The 16,286-nt window shown below is 35.3% G+C and overlaps 1 protein-coding gene across 1 annotated transcript in view; it reads left to right on the top strand.

Annotated features, from left to right (window-relative positions):
- Nucleotides 1-16,286, top strand: part of LOC5569682 (cGMP-dependent protein kinase, isozyme 2 forms cD4/T1/T3A/T3B) — a 360,786-nt gene that overhangs the window by 58,937 nt on the left and 285,563 nt on the right. Inside the window, exon 2 of the mRNA XM_021845098.1 lies at nucleotides 15,386-16,256. Within this exon, the coding sequence (XP_021700790.1) occupies nucleotides 15,723-16,256 (534 nt within the window). The 5' untranslated portion in view covers nucleotides 15,386-15,722. The remainder of the gene's footprint in view (nucleotides 1-15,385; nucleotides 16,257-16,286) is intronic.

Raw genomic sequence — 16,286 nt, 5'->3', positions numbered from 1 at the left:
GTAGGTCTCAGCAGAATATATATTTTATTTAAAAAAATCATAACTTTTGAACAGCTCAACCAAATTCCTATTTTTTTTCTGAAAAGTTGAAATCTTAAGCTATAAATCCATTAAGAAAGATTGGATATCGGTTGGGTTTTTCAAAAGTTATGATTTTTTAAAACAAAAAATCTATTCCTCTGAGACCTACAGTGCGTGCCGATGAAAAATGACTGATTTTTTATTTTCAAAATAATATATCTCAAAAAATTGAAAACGTATATCGCTACAAAATTTGACAGTAAACGATTTCTATGAAATTTTTAGTGAAAGCCCTTCCCTTTAAAATAATTTAAACCTCCATAACTTTTATAATACATACTTGTTTTGAATTGAACCAGAAATCTTAAAAAACAGATTGTCCCTACTTTACTCTTCTTTTAAAATTCCATACGAGTTGGGTCGTTAAATCTCATATTTCAAAGTAGGAACTTGATTCAAATTTAAAATAACAAGCGTAATTCCCATTGTGAAGAATGATTTTAACATTTTATTCATCGATGCTGATTATTGGTTTACGTCATTGGTTGAATGACGAAACATCGAAAAAGACAAAAATTCGTTAACGATAATTTCGTAAGCATTTATTTCATATAATAACAACATCCATGCTATATAATACTGTTGTGAAAGATGTGATTTACATGGAAGATTATAGTTCAAGGAATACGTTGAGTACATTGAAGGTAACTCTTGTTCCGTAGATAAATTTTAACAAGGACGATAAGTTAGTGTTGCCGAAAATACTCTCAGGGTGCCGAAGTCATCATTTACCCTACTTTGTGGAAAATTTTCCCAACTTTGAAAAGTGATTTTCAATCTTTTGTTTTATTTTTCTCCATCGACTATTAATGTCCTATTCAGTGCTGTTAAATATCACAAATAGCACGTGACTTTGACAATTGAATATTGCTTATAGAATCCTTCCCCGTGGAAATGGTCATCGGAAGAGAATGTTTTTCCCGGTGACCTATTCCGATTTACTATCGGTTGGCAAAACTTGCTAATGCGATATTTTGCATGGCATGGTGCTATAAGGATTTTCAATTTTACAAAATATAGACATTTAACAGTACTGGTCCGATTATTCTTTCGACATTCTTTCTTGGAGACTTCTTCGCTAGATGAATTTGTAGTTCCTATTACCATTTTTAACTCAGAATATTTCCAGAGCTATCATATTTTCAAATGACATTTTCAAATCTATGACAAAATGTCTAAGGATAGAAGCTCTAAAGACAAAAATCGAAAAAAAAGATAAAAAGGGAACAAATGTCGATGTTTTTTTTTGAAGAAGGAAATAATTCCCAGCAAGAAAATAATTTTCGACCTTGTGTACATTCAACTTTTTATCTTGCGTCCCTAAACTTTTTCGAACAATTCCTCCAAGTTTGCTGCGTGGGATCTTCCAGAAGTTCTTTAAGCGATTAATGGAAAATAATGGAAAAAAATGCCTTGAGAAATTTGAACAACAAATCTAAAAATGCGTATACGATTTTTCCACAGGTTCTGCAGGAACTCCTTCTCAGATTTCTTTTGGAAGAACTAACGTTTTCAGTGTTTACTCCAGAGATTCTTCCAGAAAAGATTCATGAATACATTAAGGGGTTCCTACATAAAAATTTCTCTAGCAAGTCTCCCAGTTATCAGTGAAAAGAATTGTTTTAGTGGAATTCTTCAAGAATTTTATCCAGGAAATGCTTCATCAGTCCAACGCTGATACCTATTGTAATCAGGCTTGACAGAAACTCCTCTGCCATGCAAAAATGAGGCGATTTAGACGTTTTTCTGAGTAGCTAAAATTGAACCTAAAATTCACAACACAAATCCTCGAACGATTCGATTGACAGCGGAATGCATGGATTTTTTTTCTAGTTCTCTCTTGTTCCTATTCTCACCTTAACTCACACTTTAAAAGAACTCATGAGTGACCCACCCGAACAAAACGGGCCTCGCGGAGTTGGGATGACACTCTCTTTCGATTGAATTTCGCTCTGTTGTGATTTGTGCTGCATTCTCCTCGCTCGAACTTCGTTGCCTTTCTGCCTAGTGTTTTTTCGCTCCTTCACAATGAGGCAAAAACAGCACGCTGCTTTAGAGCATGTCATCGAACTCTGGTGACGTTGAGGAGTATAATCAAGCCTGATTGTAATGTACACGCGCCTTACTGCGAAAATTCTCTTAGGGATTCTCCAGAGTTTCAACCCATGATTTTTATATTAGAATCAGATAGCAATTCTTCAAGAAAAACTTCCAAGAAACCTACGTTTATTCCTCAAAGAGTTGCTATTGCTACGCAGATTTCCAGTAATTATAAAAGTATTTCCAACGGGATTCCTATCAACTGCCCAATCGGGTTCTACAAGGAATTGCTCTCAAAATCCGTCCTTTAGTAATTAGGTAATCCAAAAGCTCTCCCATGGGTTCCTACAATAATACCACAAGGATGTCTGCACAGATTTGTTCAAGGTTTCCTCATAAAGTTCTTTAAAGAGTTTCTTAAAGAGCTTTATGGAGGGATTTTCCAGCATCCCATCCAGGGTACAACTGGGTACAGTCTACTAGAATTCTCGAGTAACTGCTCCCCATGTATTCTTAAAAAAAAATCTTTGAGACTTTCCAGCAGGAAATGATACAGTGAAAATACCAGTTATATCTCCAATGATTCCTTTATGTTTATTTTTTTTTAAATAGACATTTTAATTTCTCTAGAATACTGTTCAGAGAATCATTTGAAGATTTTTCAATTATCCCAACAATGTGTCACGAGAAAAAATTAAGGCATTCTCAAGGATCCTTCAGAGGCTTCTTAAGAGGATTTACCAAGAGTTCTATCCGACAGGAGTTCATCAGGTATTTCTACAGAAATTGTTTTAGGGTTAACCTGATTGTTTAAGGATACCCTTTAGAAAAATACCATGGGTTATATAAAAAAAGGTTTGAAAGATACAAAAAAAAATATTTAGATAAAATCTTGTTTTTATGCAATTACACGATAGAGCATGATCTTACTACTACTTTGGCAAATTTTCCCGCTCAAATATCGGCTATATGGATCATATTTGAATCATGACACTTTTGTTCAAGTTTGACGTTCAATTAATCAATAAATACGCCACATGGCTTATACTATTCAAAACTACTATTTATCTGGCATTTTGGAAGGGATACGGAAAACGAAGTACACCCAAAATTTGAGTTTAAACCAAGGGGTGTGACAAAATCTTAAAAACCGTAAATATAATATTTTTTGTACTTAAACCAACATAAAACATATTTTAGAATTGAGTTAACACGTGTTTTTGTGCAACTGGTGTCAATTACGGCTTAAACCAGCCGACGGTGTTTTGAAATAAACCTGAAGTTCGTAGACACAAAAGTCTATTTGGACAAATTGAGATGTAAAATTGTGAAAAATAATGGAATTGTTCTGGTGGTCTTCCATCCCACGACTCCCAATACGCTAAACTAGACGCGTTAACCACCAACAGTGAAAGTTTTTTAGTTTTAGCGTGGGCTGAAAGTCTCTATAATAAAGATATAATAATAATATTTTTAGCGTCACACTGTTACTAGAGAATACTAAGATACTCTGAGAACAATACCTTAAGGATTTCCTGGAGGAAATCTAAAGATATTATTATTGAGGATATCATTGAGCAGCATGAGAAATCATATTTTAGAATCATCTGGAGTAATTAACTTTAGGACTCCATGAAAGAATCACTGGATGAGTGATGTAACACATGGAGGAAAACTAGGAGAGAAATTTCTGACGTTCGTGTCCTGTCACGGTCGCCATGTAATGTTCCCATCCAGGTTGTGATATATTGTGACATCACGATGCATATTGGTCGATGGTTGAAACATCAGTGAAATGCTTTATTCAAATATTTGATGTCTACAGCTATTCCTACTGTAGACACTTGAAGCACCGGAACATAATAAAGGCATACACACGATCACTAATCAGCGATCGTTAATCATATGAAAAAGGGATAGATTTACTAAAAAAAATCCATGCCGGTACACTTGCTAACAGCATGGTTCAATAAAATGCAATACGAAACTTCTGTTTGTCGTCATAATTGCTGATTAATATTCAGGCATTGAACTGAAAGTTCAATGCCTGGGCGAAATAACCATCACAGCATGTTTCCACTGGTTCTGTTTAGTGCCTGATTTGTATTTTTTTTTATCTCTTTTGGTTTATTTTTCCAGACATGTGGTCTCTAAAACTGCTATACGAAAAAAAAAATCCTTTGTTCCCATTTTTTTCCAAAGTTATTCATCTATTCGTCTGTGACAAAACAGTCCGGTAAATTATACGGAAAATCAGTTTGAATAAACGGTGCCAATTTGAAACTCTTCTACTTATTTCTTCTTGGCATTACGTCCTCACAGGAACACAGCCTGCTTCTCAGCTTACTCCACAGTTACTAACTTAGAGCTTTCTTTGCCAAAGTTGCCATTTCGCATTCGTATATCGTGTGGCAGGTACGATGATACTCTATGCTCTGAGAAGACCGAGGCTCGACCGGGAATCGAGCCCGGACACATTCAGCATGGCTTTGCCTTGTAGTCGCGGACTCTAGCAACTCGGCTAAGAAAGGCCCCAAACCAAACTCGTTGCCTTCATTTTATAGCTACATTCCTAACTAAACATGTAAAAAAGCGTAAAATCTGAAATATTGGCACCGGGTCGAAAAAAGATTCGATTGTGCTCAATTCTTTTTTTTTCGGCTAGTGGTGACAGTAATTGCTTTCGGCAGCAAACCATGTGCCAACATGACCACAAAAGGCGTCTGAAAAGATGAGTGAGCGTCGTTATTGTTGCGTCGTATCGCGCGTCTCCCGTGTATGGCACACATCCCAAACGCACAGATGAAATATGAATCATATCTCGAATAAGTATTCAAAGAGACTAATGTCGGAAAAGTAAATAAACCTAGATTGTCGATTCGTCGTATTCCGCTAGCAAAATTTCACACATTGCGCTCTGAATATATTAGGTTTTCACTTTTATAACGTTTAATTTCCGGACTAACAAAACAACGTTAGTCAGATTTTCAACTTTCGAAACCTAACCACTACTTACACCGCTCAATTATATGAAGCAAAGTAAACACGAATCAAAACAAAACACTTCTTGCATCGATCCTATACTGGTAAAGAACGTCATAAGTAATTGAACAATACTTTGTATCATTTTGTAATCAAGGTTTTGTTGGAAAATTGTAGAAAATGTTTAATGTTTGATCGCGAGCTGATTGCATGCAAAACTAAAGCGGACACGACGAAAAAAAGTTGAAAACAAGATTCATTTTCAAAAGCTATAAGTTACTTCGACTTGAAAAAGTAATCGAGATTCAATCCTACGCAGAAGCCGCAACAGCGCCACGCTGCCATTGGTCTGCAGCAACCCAAAACAAGAAAGGACGGATTAACGTCGGTTTTGGACGTTGCACGCATTTGTCTTGGGCGGCGTTATTGAGGGTGTGTAATTTTCGCTTGCTCACCGTGTAGATGAGACCATGAGACGTCATAATCGTACTAAAGAGCAAGCAGAGTATCATACAAAAGGAGGTGGGTCGCGAAACGAATGCGACTTGCCAAACAGGTGAATGGGTGCACTGGTAAATCCTCTATAATTAGCGTTAAATATGGATTAAAACCTGTACTTTGTTGTTATGAAGTGTCATTTAATGTGACGATTTTGTGCCAAGATCGGTGCAGTGGGTAATATGGTAATCTGAAGTGTATTGTGTGTAAATATTTATGCATCAGCTAAGCACTAATGACATCTATATGGCGAATGTTACCGAGAGCAATGATTTCACCCACAGGCGAATTCACTCCCGTTAGGAAAAGTTAACTTAAACAATACTAGGGCATGAATGAGACACATTTATGGTGAAGACTAATCGAAGCCAAACTTGAAATTGTCATGAGCACAAATCTGGAGAACTGAACACTTGTTTGAGCTGAAAACTTAATTGATTGGTCACTACCAGCTAGTGACCAATCGATTAGATTTTGAACTCAAACGCATGTTTGGTTCTCCAGATTTGTGCTCTGTAAAATTCGTGGTTTGGCTTCGATTCATCTTCACCTTATATTAAAAAAAACATCTAGAAATATCTCCAAATATTCCTCCAGGAATCTTTTCAGAGATGCGGTATGGGACTGCAATGATTTTCTCAAACATTCAACATAAAATTTCTTCAGAATTATTCCCAAACAGTTATTTTAAAAGAAATAAAATATTGATTTTCTTCGCGAGATATTTTCACAAAATCTAAACATCCGTTATGCGAAATGTTCTTATGTGAAATTAGTCACCCACGCTATAAAAAATATAGTCAACTCTCCCTTGCTCGATATTTCGTATCTCGATATTGAATTGTACTTCTCAGTACTCCTTTTGAAAATTTAAGAATTTTTGGAGAAATCCTTTTTGCAATCCATCCAAAGTTTCAAAGCATATTCTTTCATTTTTATTTTGACAATTAACTGATTAGGTTGGTCAGAACTAAAAAAGTTTAGGTTTAGGTCAGCGGTTTACGCTTGCTGTGATGTATTTAAAATTTGAAAAATTATCTCTACATTGCATTTATTATATGCAGATATCTGTTTTTCAAAAGTTTTTGACTATAACGAGTTAGTTTACTGTCGATTTGATGGATATATATTTGATTTGTCCGTCAAAACCATAATAAATCTCAATTTACTCACAACAAGCTTGTTCGCGAATCTTTCATGTATGTTTTGTGAATGAAATTTGTTTAGAGTGCATATTAAATCCAGACAATCATTTCTCATTTATTCCATTTTTTTTACGATCCCTGACCATGATATTCAAATTAGAATTGATGACACACATTTAGTTATCAACTTGAACTCAGCGATAACACAATTTACTATCATTTTGATATTGAACGAGTAAATTCAGGTTCTCATTTTTGTTATGTCGGCCGAAATGATATAAATGATATAATATAAATGATTCAATTCGATTAATTGGTAATTTTTTCGATATTATTTATTTGTGATTTTGTCTTAAATAGTTGCACATCAGTGTTACTTTTGAATTTCAATTTTCTTTGTGGAAAATATTCAATCTTTGTCTAATACAGTGAAAAAAAAATCAAGGATTTTTGCAAAGAACTCACGAGAAATATTCTTTGTGATGCTTCCACGAAGTTTTCAGGTATTGAACCATGTGCTTTTAAAATATTATTTTTCAGATGTATTAATAATCTTGTATGTACAATATTGGACAAAACATTTGCAACTTTTTCGATTTTCCATACAAAATGGTTAACTTTGGAGGCTCACATCTCAGTTATTTGTTAACCAATTTGAATGAAATTTTCACAACACGTCAGATAAAACTTGAATTTAAACATATATTTTTGAGAGATTTTAACAATCACGAGTTCAACAGCAATAACAATATGACTAAAGCTAATTTTTCACATTTTTTTATAATTTACCTAACATAAAAAGTTGGAGGAATATCATTATGATGTCTTCAGCAAAGTTGTAGATTTAGGGAATTTGAACAAGTTTGCTGAAGACAGTTTATTTGTAGAGCTTTCCTATTTTCAGATAAATCGTTTATAATATTTCGTCAAAAATTTCACTTTAGTCAAACCGTTATGACGTTTGAACTCGTGATTGGAAAAATCTCTCAAAAATATATGTTAAAATTCAAGTTATATCTGACGTGCTGTGAAAATTTCATCCAAATCGGCCCGCAAATAACTGAGATATAAGCCTCCAAAGTTGACCATTTTGTATGAAAAATCGAAAAAGTTCCAAAAGTTTTGTCCAATACTGTATGCACATTCTTCAAGAACTCCTTTACCAGTTTTCACTGAGTACTTCCTGGAACTCTCACGGAAGGATTCTTTCCACAAATTCTTCGGAGAGTTCACCAACAGTTTTTCCAACTGGACATTTGAGGTTCTTCTTGAAGTTTTTCTTCAGATTCCTTCAACAAGTCTTTCGAAAATTCTTCACGGATAGCTAGGAAACTTCGCATAAAAAAATATCCAGGACTTTCTGAGAGAAATAAAACATTAATTGATTGTTCCAAGTGTTACTCTAAGAATTTCTCTTAGATTTGTATATACAAAAAAAAAACGAGTGGATATTAGCCCAACTGAAGGTGATAAGAGCAAGGAATCAACGTCATCCGAGAATCCAGCGAAGCGTCATTGGAAGAACCATAACGTCACCATGAGTAAGGACATGACTCTTATGGACCTACACAAGTTGCTCAAAAGTGAAATACAATCTTCCAAGGAAGAGATTCAGAGCAGCATAATGGATATGAAAGGGGAAATCAGGAAACTTAGTTCAGAAGTTGATGAAGTTAGGCAATCCCAAAGCTTCATTAACGCGGAGTTTGAACATTTCAAGAACGGTCTGAGTAAAATCACGGATGAAATGAAAAAGACCACCTCTGATGTCGCGCTTCTGAAAAGCGGGCATGCGGAGCTCTCATCACAGTTGGCTACAATGGAACATGACCTCAATTTTGTTCAGCAAGGTCAACTATCAAACAACCTGCTGATTTCCAACGTAATAAAAACCGCCGACGAAGATCTCTGTGCAATCTTATGCAAAATCTGTGAGGTTCTCGAGGTTGAATTGTTCGAGCGTGAAGTTCTGGTCATCACCCGATTAGCAACGAGGAACACAAAGCAAATTGAACCGATTCTGGTGCAGTTTGCCAACAGATTTGTAAAGGATAGGATTATTTCAGCAGCAAAAAATACCACACTATCATGCCAAAATATCGGGTTCACAATCGACCAACGCATCTACTTCAACCATCACTTGACACCACACAACCAAGCATTGCTCCAGATGGCGAGAGCCTACAAAAGGAAGCACGGCTATAGGTTCGCGTGGTTCAGTAAGGGTCACATCTACATCAAGCGGGACGAAAACTCTACGGCTGTTCGTATTACTTCAAGTGCTGATCTACCTTCGGAAATTGATGAGTGATGCCACCTCCGTAGCTCCACCTCTACAAACATACCAATATCGATTTCGTGATGGAGCACCTGAGTGACCATTTGACGAGTATGGACATCGAACATCGTTTAAATTCGGTATCGGTCTCTTCATCTACATTAAACCTTCTTCATCTCAACACGAGGAGCTGCCGAGGCAAAATGAGTGACTTGGTTCAACTGATCGATCAGTTGCGCCACGTGCATGTAGTAGTGTTTAGTGAAACGTGGCTTTATCAGAACGAAATTTGTAATATGATTAACTACGATGTGTATCACTCATGTAGACCAACTAGAGGCGGTGGAGTTTCAATGTTCATTCTTTCGTCATTCAAACATCGCAAGATATACGAACTAGTAGATGATATGAACAATTTTCTGATAATTGAATTGATGGAATATAATTTGAAAGTTTTTGGTGTATATACTCCGGGGAGGAATGTAGATTATTTCCTTCAAAAGTTTGAAGAGACTCTTAGTAATTTCAAAAGAATGGTCGTAATGGGAGATATGAACATTAATCTGTTAGATGATAGTAACCCTATTGTGAATAATTATATATGTAGCCTAAATGCAAACAGTTTTGTTGTATTAAACAAAATGAATAGTGCACATGCCACTAGAACATCGAATACCATATCAACGATCATTGATCATGTAATTACGGATATTCTGGATCGAAAAATGGTTCTGGTAATCAATGACACCGAAGCCCATGTTTCCGATCACAAAACGTTGGTATTTTCAATACAACATAATGTACAATCTAAAAGAAGGATATATGAGAAACATGTAATTCATTATGAAAACATATTACATGAAAATTTTAGGGCTGAATTAGATGAAGTTCAAAATTACGATGAATTTGAAAGCCTCTGCAATCATAAGATAAACACGAACAGATCCATATACACAGTAGTTGATGACAAAAAACCACTGCAACCTTACATTGATAGAAATTTATACGCTGAAATAAGAAAGAAAAACAAATTATTCAAACTTTCGAAAGCGAATCCAAATAATGATGCATTGAAGAGAAACTATCTGTTACTTAGAAATTCCATTAGAAATAAAACAAAATTAGCAAAAACAAGGTACTATAACGCAAAATTTGAAAATTGTGTTGGTGATCCTAAAAAGATGTGGGCCACGATAAATGAAGTAGTTTTCAATAGAACAAGTAGTAAGCAAGATAATCAGATCAATTTAGTAGAAAATGGAAAGAAAATATTGTGTCCAAACGAAAATGCACAAATATTCAATGAATATTTTCTTAGTATAGGCTCTCAAAATACGTCAAATACGAATGCGAATCTCGAGCAGAATGATAATCCGGAATTATTCGATTTTTTACAAGTAACAGGAAGAGATGTTGAACAAACGATAACAAAATTAAACCGCACTGCGGCAGTAGGTAAAGATGGAATATCTGTTAAGTTTCTGAATCGTACAAAAAGTTTTATAACACCTAAATTAACTGATTTGATCAATGATGTAATTGCAACAGGTAGTTTTCCAGATAAGCTGAAGATGTCGAAAGTGATCCCATTGTTCAAATCTGGTGATTGTACCTTAAAAACATGTTTTCGCCCAATATCAATACTTCCAGCCACATCTAAGGTTTTTGAATCAGTTCTAGAAAACCAAATGAGGTCGTATCTGCTTAATAATAATATTATAAATAGAAATCAGTATGGATTCCAAAAAAAGTCAAATACAGTGGCGGCGTCCGCTGATATGATGAATTACATATATCGCGCCAAAGACAGAGGTTTAAAAGTTATTTGTGTATTTTTAGATTTAAGCAAAGCGTTTGATTGTATCTCACACACAAGACTATTAGGCAAAGTTCAAAAGTATGGATTTTCAGAACACGCTGTCAAGCTTCTTAGATCGTATTTGGATAACCGACTGCAATACACTTTCGTCAATAATTGTTATAGCGCCCCAGGAATTGTAAAGTCAGGTATTCCACAAGGGTCAATACTAGGACCCCTTTTGTTTATAATATATGTGAACGATATGTGGAATTTACCCTTAAGAGGACGCTTACAGCTATATGCAGACGACGCCTGCCTTGTATACGAAGCTAGTACAACGGAAGAATTGGAATTGGATATTCAACATGATATGAATCTGTTGTTGAGGTGGTTATCAGAAAACGGTTTAAAGCTAAACGTTGAAAAGTCCTCCTACATAGCACTGAATAACAACTTATCAGTTGATATACAAGTAGACTCCATTTTGCTTAAAAGGACTGATACATCTAGTTTTCTTGGCCTAATATTAGATACTAATTTGTCGTGGAAGGCTCATATTGAAAAAGTAATCAAAAAAGTTACCCCTTATGCTTTTGCCATGAGAAAAGCTAGGAAATTCATCTCGATGGATACATGTTGGAAGCTGTATAATTCATTTATCTTGCCTCACTTTACATACATGAGTTGCTTGTGGGGATGTGCAGCTAGTATATATTTGAAACCCCTAGAAATAATTCAGAACAAAGTAGTTAAAATTATAAGAAATCTACCTATACGCTTTCCTTCAGTCGAGCTTTACAGCGAATCTACTTTGTCTATACGATCACTCTGCAAATATAACATGATGATTCATATTTATAAGGTCCGTAACAATTTGATAAAAACAAATGTCGTACTGTTTAATGTATCAGATGTACACTCACATAATACAAGACAGCAAAATTCGATCTTTGTAAACTGTCCTAGGACCCAATATGGCTGGAAAAATCTTTTTTATCAGGGAATTATAATGTATAACTCGCTGCCAAATGAAATGAAATCTCTTAATCTTAGGTTGTTTAAGCGTAGTTTAAAACAATATTTGTGTAACATGTAATTTATAGTTAGAACAGCCAACTGAATAAGTAGAACCGCTATTAGAGTAGCTGATAACAGTTTGTTATAAACTTTTAGCTACAAATTATATTAATAAATAAAAAAAAAAAAAAATAAAAAAAAAAAACAATCAGACATTGATTAATGACACAATTTTGTATGTATTTTGTAACTATTTCTGAACAAAAAAATATTATTCAAATTCTGCTGGGAATGGTTTAATATTTACCAGCCATAGCTTCAGAGGTTGCTTACTCATGCTTTGAGATTGTTGAATTGAATGGAATAATTTACTTTTGAATAAAACTCATACGAAAACAATGTCAGTTTTGATATTTTGAAAAATATTTCCATAAAAAAACTGTGATTTCAAAAAGAATTTTGAGAGTCCGGTAAGATAACAGTAGGAATTTTGAATTTTTGCGTGAATTTTGGCATTACGATAATTTTGTTTGTACTTAGGAGTCTTTGTATGTCTGTGGGAATTCAGGTATTTATGAAGTAACACTGAATTTTACGTGAGTATTGTGACATCCAAAGCTCTCGGATTTCCATTGGAATTCCGGAATTGGTTCCTAAATTTGTTTAATAAATTCTTGTTTTTATTTTATAATACGAAAAAGCATGTTCTTACAACTCAAGGGGTGTACAGCTTAACACATTCTAGTCGTGCCCATATGTTTTAGAGTACCTGAGAGAGTTTTGAAGGCGTAATTAGGTGTAAATCTGGACAAACATTTCAAAAGGGCACATCGACGTTGGTAAACATTGGCTTTGCAAGCCGCTGCTGAGCCCAATTAAACTCGATCACGCTCACCAGTACCACTATCAGGAAGAGCTAGCACCAATCTTTCTGACAGTGGGGTTAGTTTGCGTGGACGGGCTAAAAATGGCTCAAAGGCAACGGTTCCTGAAAAAATTCTCAAGACCTCTTGGGCCCCTTTCAAATGTTTGTCCAGAAATATGTGCCACAGAGTGTGCTTTATTAATTTATTTTACTTTTTTATATTTGGCAACCATGCATTAGGTTTTGTTTTGATTGAGATCTTTACGTTGGAAACGTTAAAACTATTAACCATCCTGGAACAAAATTTAAGAATCGTTTGATTTCAATGCAAACTACTGATTATGATTGCAATATGCAAAATTGATCACAATTACCCAAACTAACAAAGCTGTGTACCTCCGAGCTTCGCCAATAAGTTACGGGTATGAATGGATAGCAGTTTAAACAAGTAAACATGATTTTTCATGAATAAGTGTTCTAAAGTCCTGCCCCAATTTTAGTACTAAACGCTTAAGTTGCGACCAATAACACATTTTTACTCAATTTTCAAATGCTTTTCATCAGTTTATGGACAAGAACTTTTTTTTCACACTTTTTGGTTTAAACTCAAATTTTGAGTGTATTTTGTTTTCCGTGTCGCTTCCGAAATGTCAGATAGGAACAACTCAAGTGTTAAAACGTTAAGCCCCTGTAGCTTTTTGACTTAGTCGTAACATCAAACAAGATCAGAAGTATCAAGGTTCAAATTTGGACCCATTTACAAAATCGAAGTTTAAATATGATATAGCCGTTATTTGAGCGAGAAAATCTGACAAAGTAGCAACAAGAACACGCTTTGGCGTATTATTTAATAAAAATAAGTTATTATCAAAAAATTAGGATCCTGTCTGATTTTAAATTACAGCATCAAATTTCAAACCATTTTCAGACACAACACTCCAAGCAACCCCCTCATTACTGCTCTTTTGGTGTTTTACGGAATAGCGGTTCTAGATAATATATTATAAGCCACATTCAAATGTCTTTTTTTTATTGATCATAAAATCTCAACTCATATATTACATACCAACTCATATATTCACATATCTTTCGAAATGCGGACTTCTACCATTCTCATAATTATCACGTCTCCCTCAACATTTTTTCTACTGAAATGACATGATAAATTGTTGGAACCATACACTGGTTGAATTTTGCCGTTCCTTGATGCTCCCGTTGTGAAGTTTGATTATGCTGTTTTCAGTTCCCAGACCAGCACCAAATGTCTTCAACAATTTGCAAATTGGTCAAGTTCGATCACGTATACATACAACAAATTTATTCCAAATTTTAGAAATGAAATCAGAAGCAAAGGGATTTCAGCAACAACAACAACATATATTAGCCAGGATGCCATCGCGTAGCAAATTTAGTTGTCAAAAGTGTGCCAAAGTATGCCACGAAAGTGCAATGCATATTCCATGCCATGTTGATAATGTGCTCGGCACACTGTTCCTAGCGATTTGTCCCTTGTTGCAACTACTTTAGCAATATTTACAGCTCAAATAGCGACTATAACATATTTAAACTTGAATTTGGTTGAATTGTTCCAAATATGAACCTTGACACTTTTGATTATGTTTGACGTTTACTTTGTCGATAAAAATACTACAGAGGTTTTAGTTTTAACGCTGGGGTTGTTCTATGAAATCTATGAAATTTTCGGATTTTTCATCAGAATCTCAGTACCGGAATTTAAAAAATTATGGTAATTTTATAATTGTATGTTGCTATAATCTCAAGATCTCTTCGTAGAATACAGATTTCTAGCTTTATTTTATTCCAAATTTCCAGAAAAACCTTTGATGTCAAATAATTATAAAACCCACATGCACATAAAGGCAATGCTGAACTTATCGCAAATTTACACTACGAATCATGTAAAATTACATAACCTACATGAATTTGTGCCAATATTTTTACATCATTTGTCATCTGAATAAGCGACTTTCCGCGGCTACAAAGCAAAGCCACGCTTTGCTGTTGAAAAACCTTGCTTTTCATTCACAACAGCAGCGTGGTCATCCAATAATATCTTACTGGGGCAAACCGCGCGACGACTGGAAGGTTAAAAGCCTTAGAATCGTAAGCTACAAACATGTTTCATCCTTGAACAATTTGTAATGAATCTTAAGATGATTATACTTAAAACAAAGCCACATTTTGAATTTTCAAGTGTACAAAATGAGAAAACCTAAAAATTTGAACGGCTGGTTGCTTGCTGGTGATGACCAAACAATCAAATTTTTATTACAGAGCACTATTTGGTTGTCTTGATTTGTCCACTTTAAAATTCGAGGTGTGGCTTTGATTCATAATTATCTTAAAGCAACTTTCAGAAAAAAAATAAATTTACGAAAGATCTTCTCACTGTTTTCACAAATAGAAAGTTATCAAAAATTATTATTGTTACAAGCACGCAGAGCACAAATTTTGACAATACAATTAAATTTGAAGATAATTTGTACACTGAAGCCTGATTCCATCATTAATGACCCTACTTTTAAAATTGGGTATCATCGAACAGGAGCAATCAACATATCCATTGAACAATTTAGACCAGCGTTTCGATCAACTCAGATGTCAGTTAACAACGATTATCTCCCATATGTTAAGTAATTTTTTGCCATCATACATAGATACCTACTCCTGCTTCAAGTGTGCTAGACGAAGATGAAAAAATAAACGGTAATCGTACGAAGCGCAAAAGTGAAGTGTAATAAAAACAAACGAATTAGTACCCGGAGGGGCAAAACCTCAGACAGTGAATATTAAACCGCGCTCAATATTAACGAAGCAATAATGAGCCACATCACCTACGAAGGCTAGTGAATAAAGCCGACAGATTTTTTTATGCGTTATCTTCTGTGATTGCGCAGTGATTGCATTCCAAGTGTGAAGACGTGTCTACGCCGTCACCGTGTCCCAAAGTTCAGTGAACACCCGCGTTTGAAGTAGCCTTTCTGATCGTGGAAGATGTCCTCTCCAAAGCCAGCGATGGCTGGTGGCAGTAAAAATGGCACCTCGTCGCATTCCGGCGGTAGAAATAATGGCAAACTTCAGTCGGACAGTGGCAACGGCAGAAGCATCGAGGACACGGTCCTATCGCTGCGACGTGAACTGCGTGAGGTCTACGAGACCCTGCGTGAGAAGAATGAGCAACTGGTGCAGCTGGAGAAGGATGTACGTGACCGCGATATCAGCATACGCTATCTGAAGAACGAGTTCAAGAAGCTTAAGGATTACTACTCGTGCAGTAAAAGTGATTTGAGTATTCCTCCCAGTTTCAACTTGAACGGGAATGGGAAAAGTGCGGGGGATGGGGGCAGTCTTGAAGATTTACTACAAAAAGTGCAAAAGGAGTGCAAGGAGAAAGATCTGCAGATAAGAGAGCTGAACCAGAAAGTCATTCGGCTGTCAAACAATTTGATTTACGTTCAGAAGGAATCTCTAAGTAAGGATGATCGCATCGACGAATTGCAAAATGAGATCGACAAGTTCAGACAAGTGGTAAGCAATTTGCGTTTTGGGTTTTCCGGG

This window comes from Aedes aegypti, chromosome 2, assembly GCF_002204515.2.
Source record: "Aedes aegypti strain LVP_AGWG chromosome 2, AaegL5.0 Primary Assembly, whole genome shotgun sequence".
Classification (NCBI taxonomy): Eukaryota; Metazoa; Arthropoda; class Insecta; order Diptera; family Culicidae; genus Aedes; species Aedes aegypti.
This window is presented reverse-complemented; position numbering and strand designations above follow the sequence as displayed.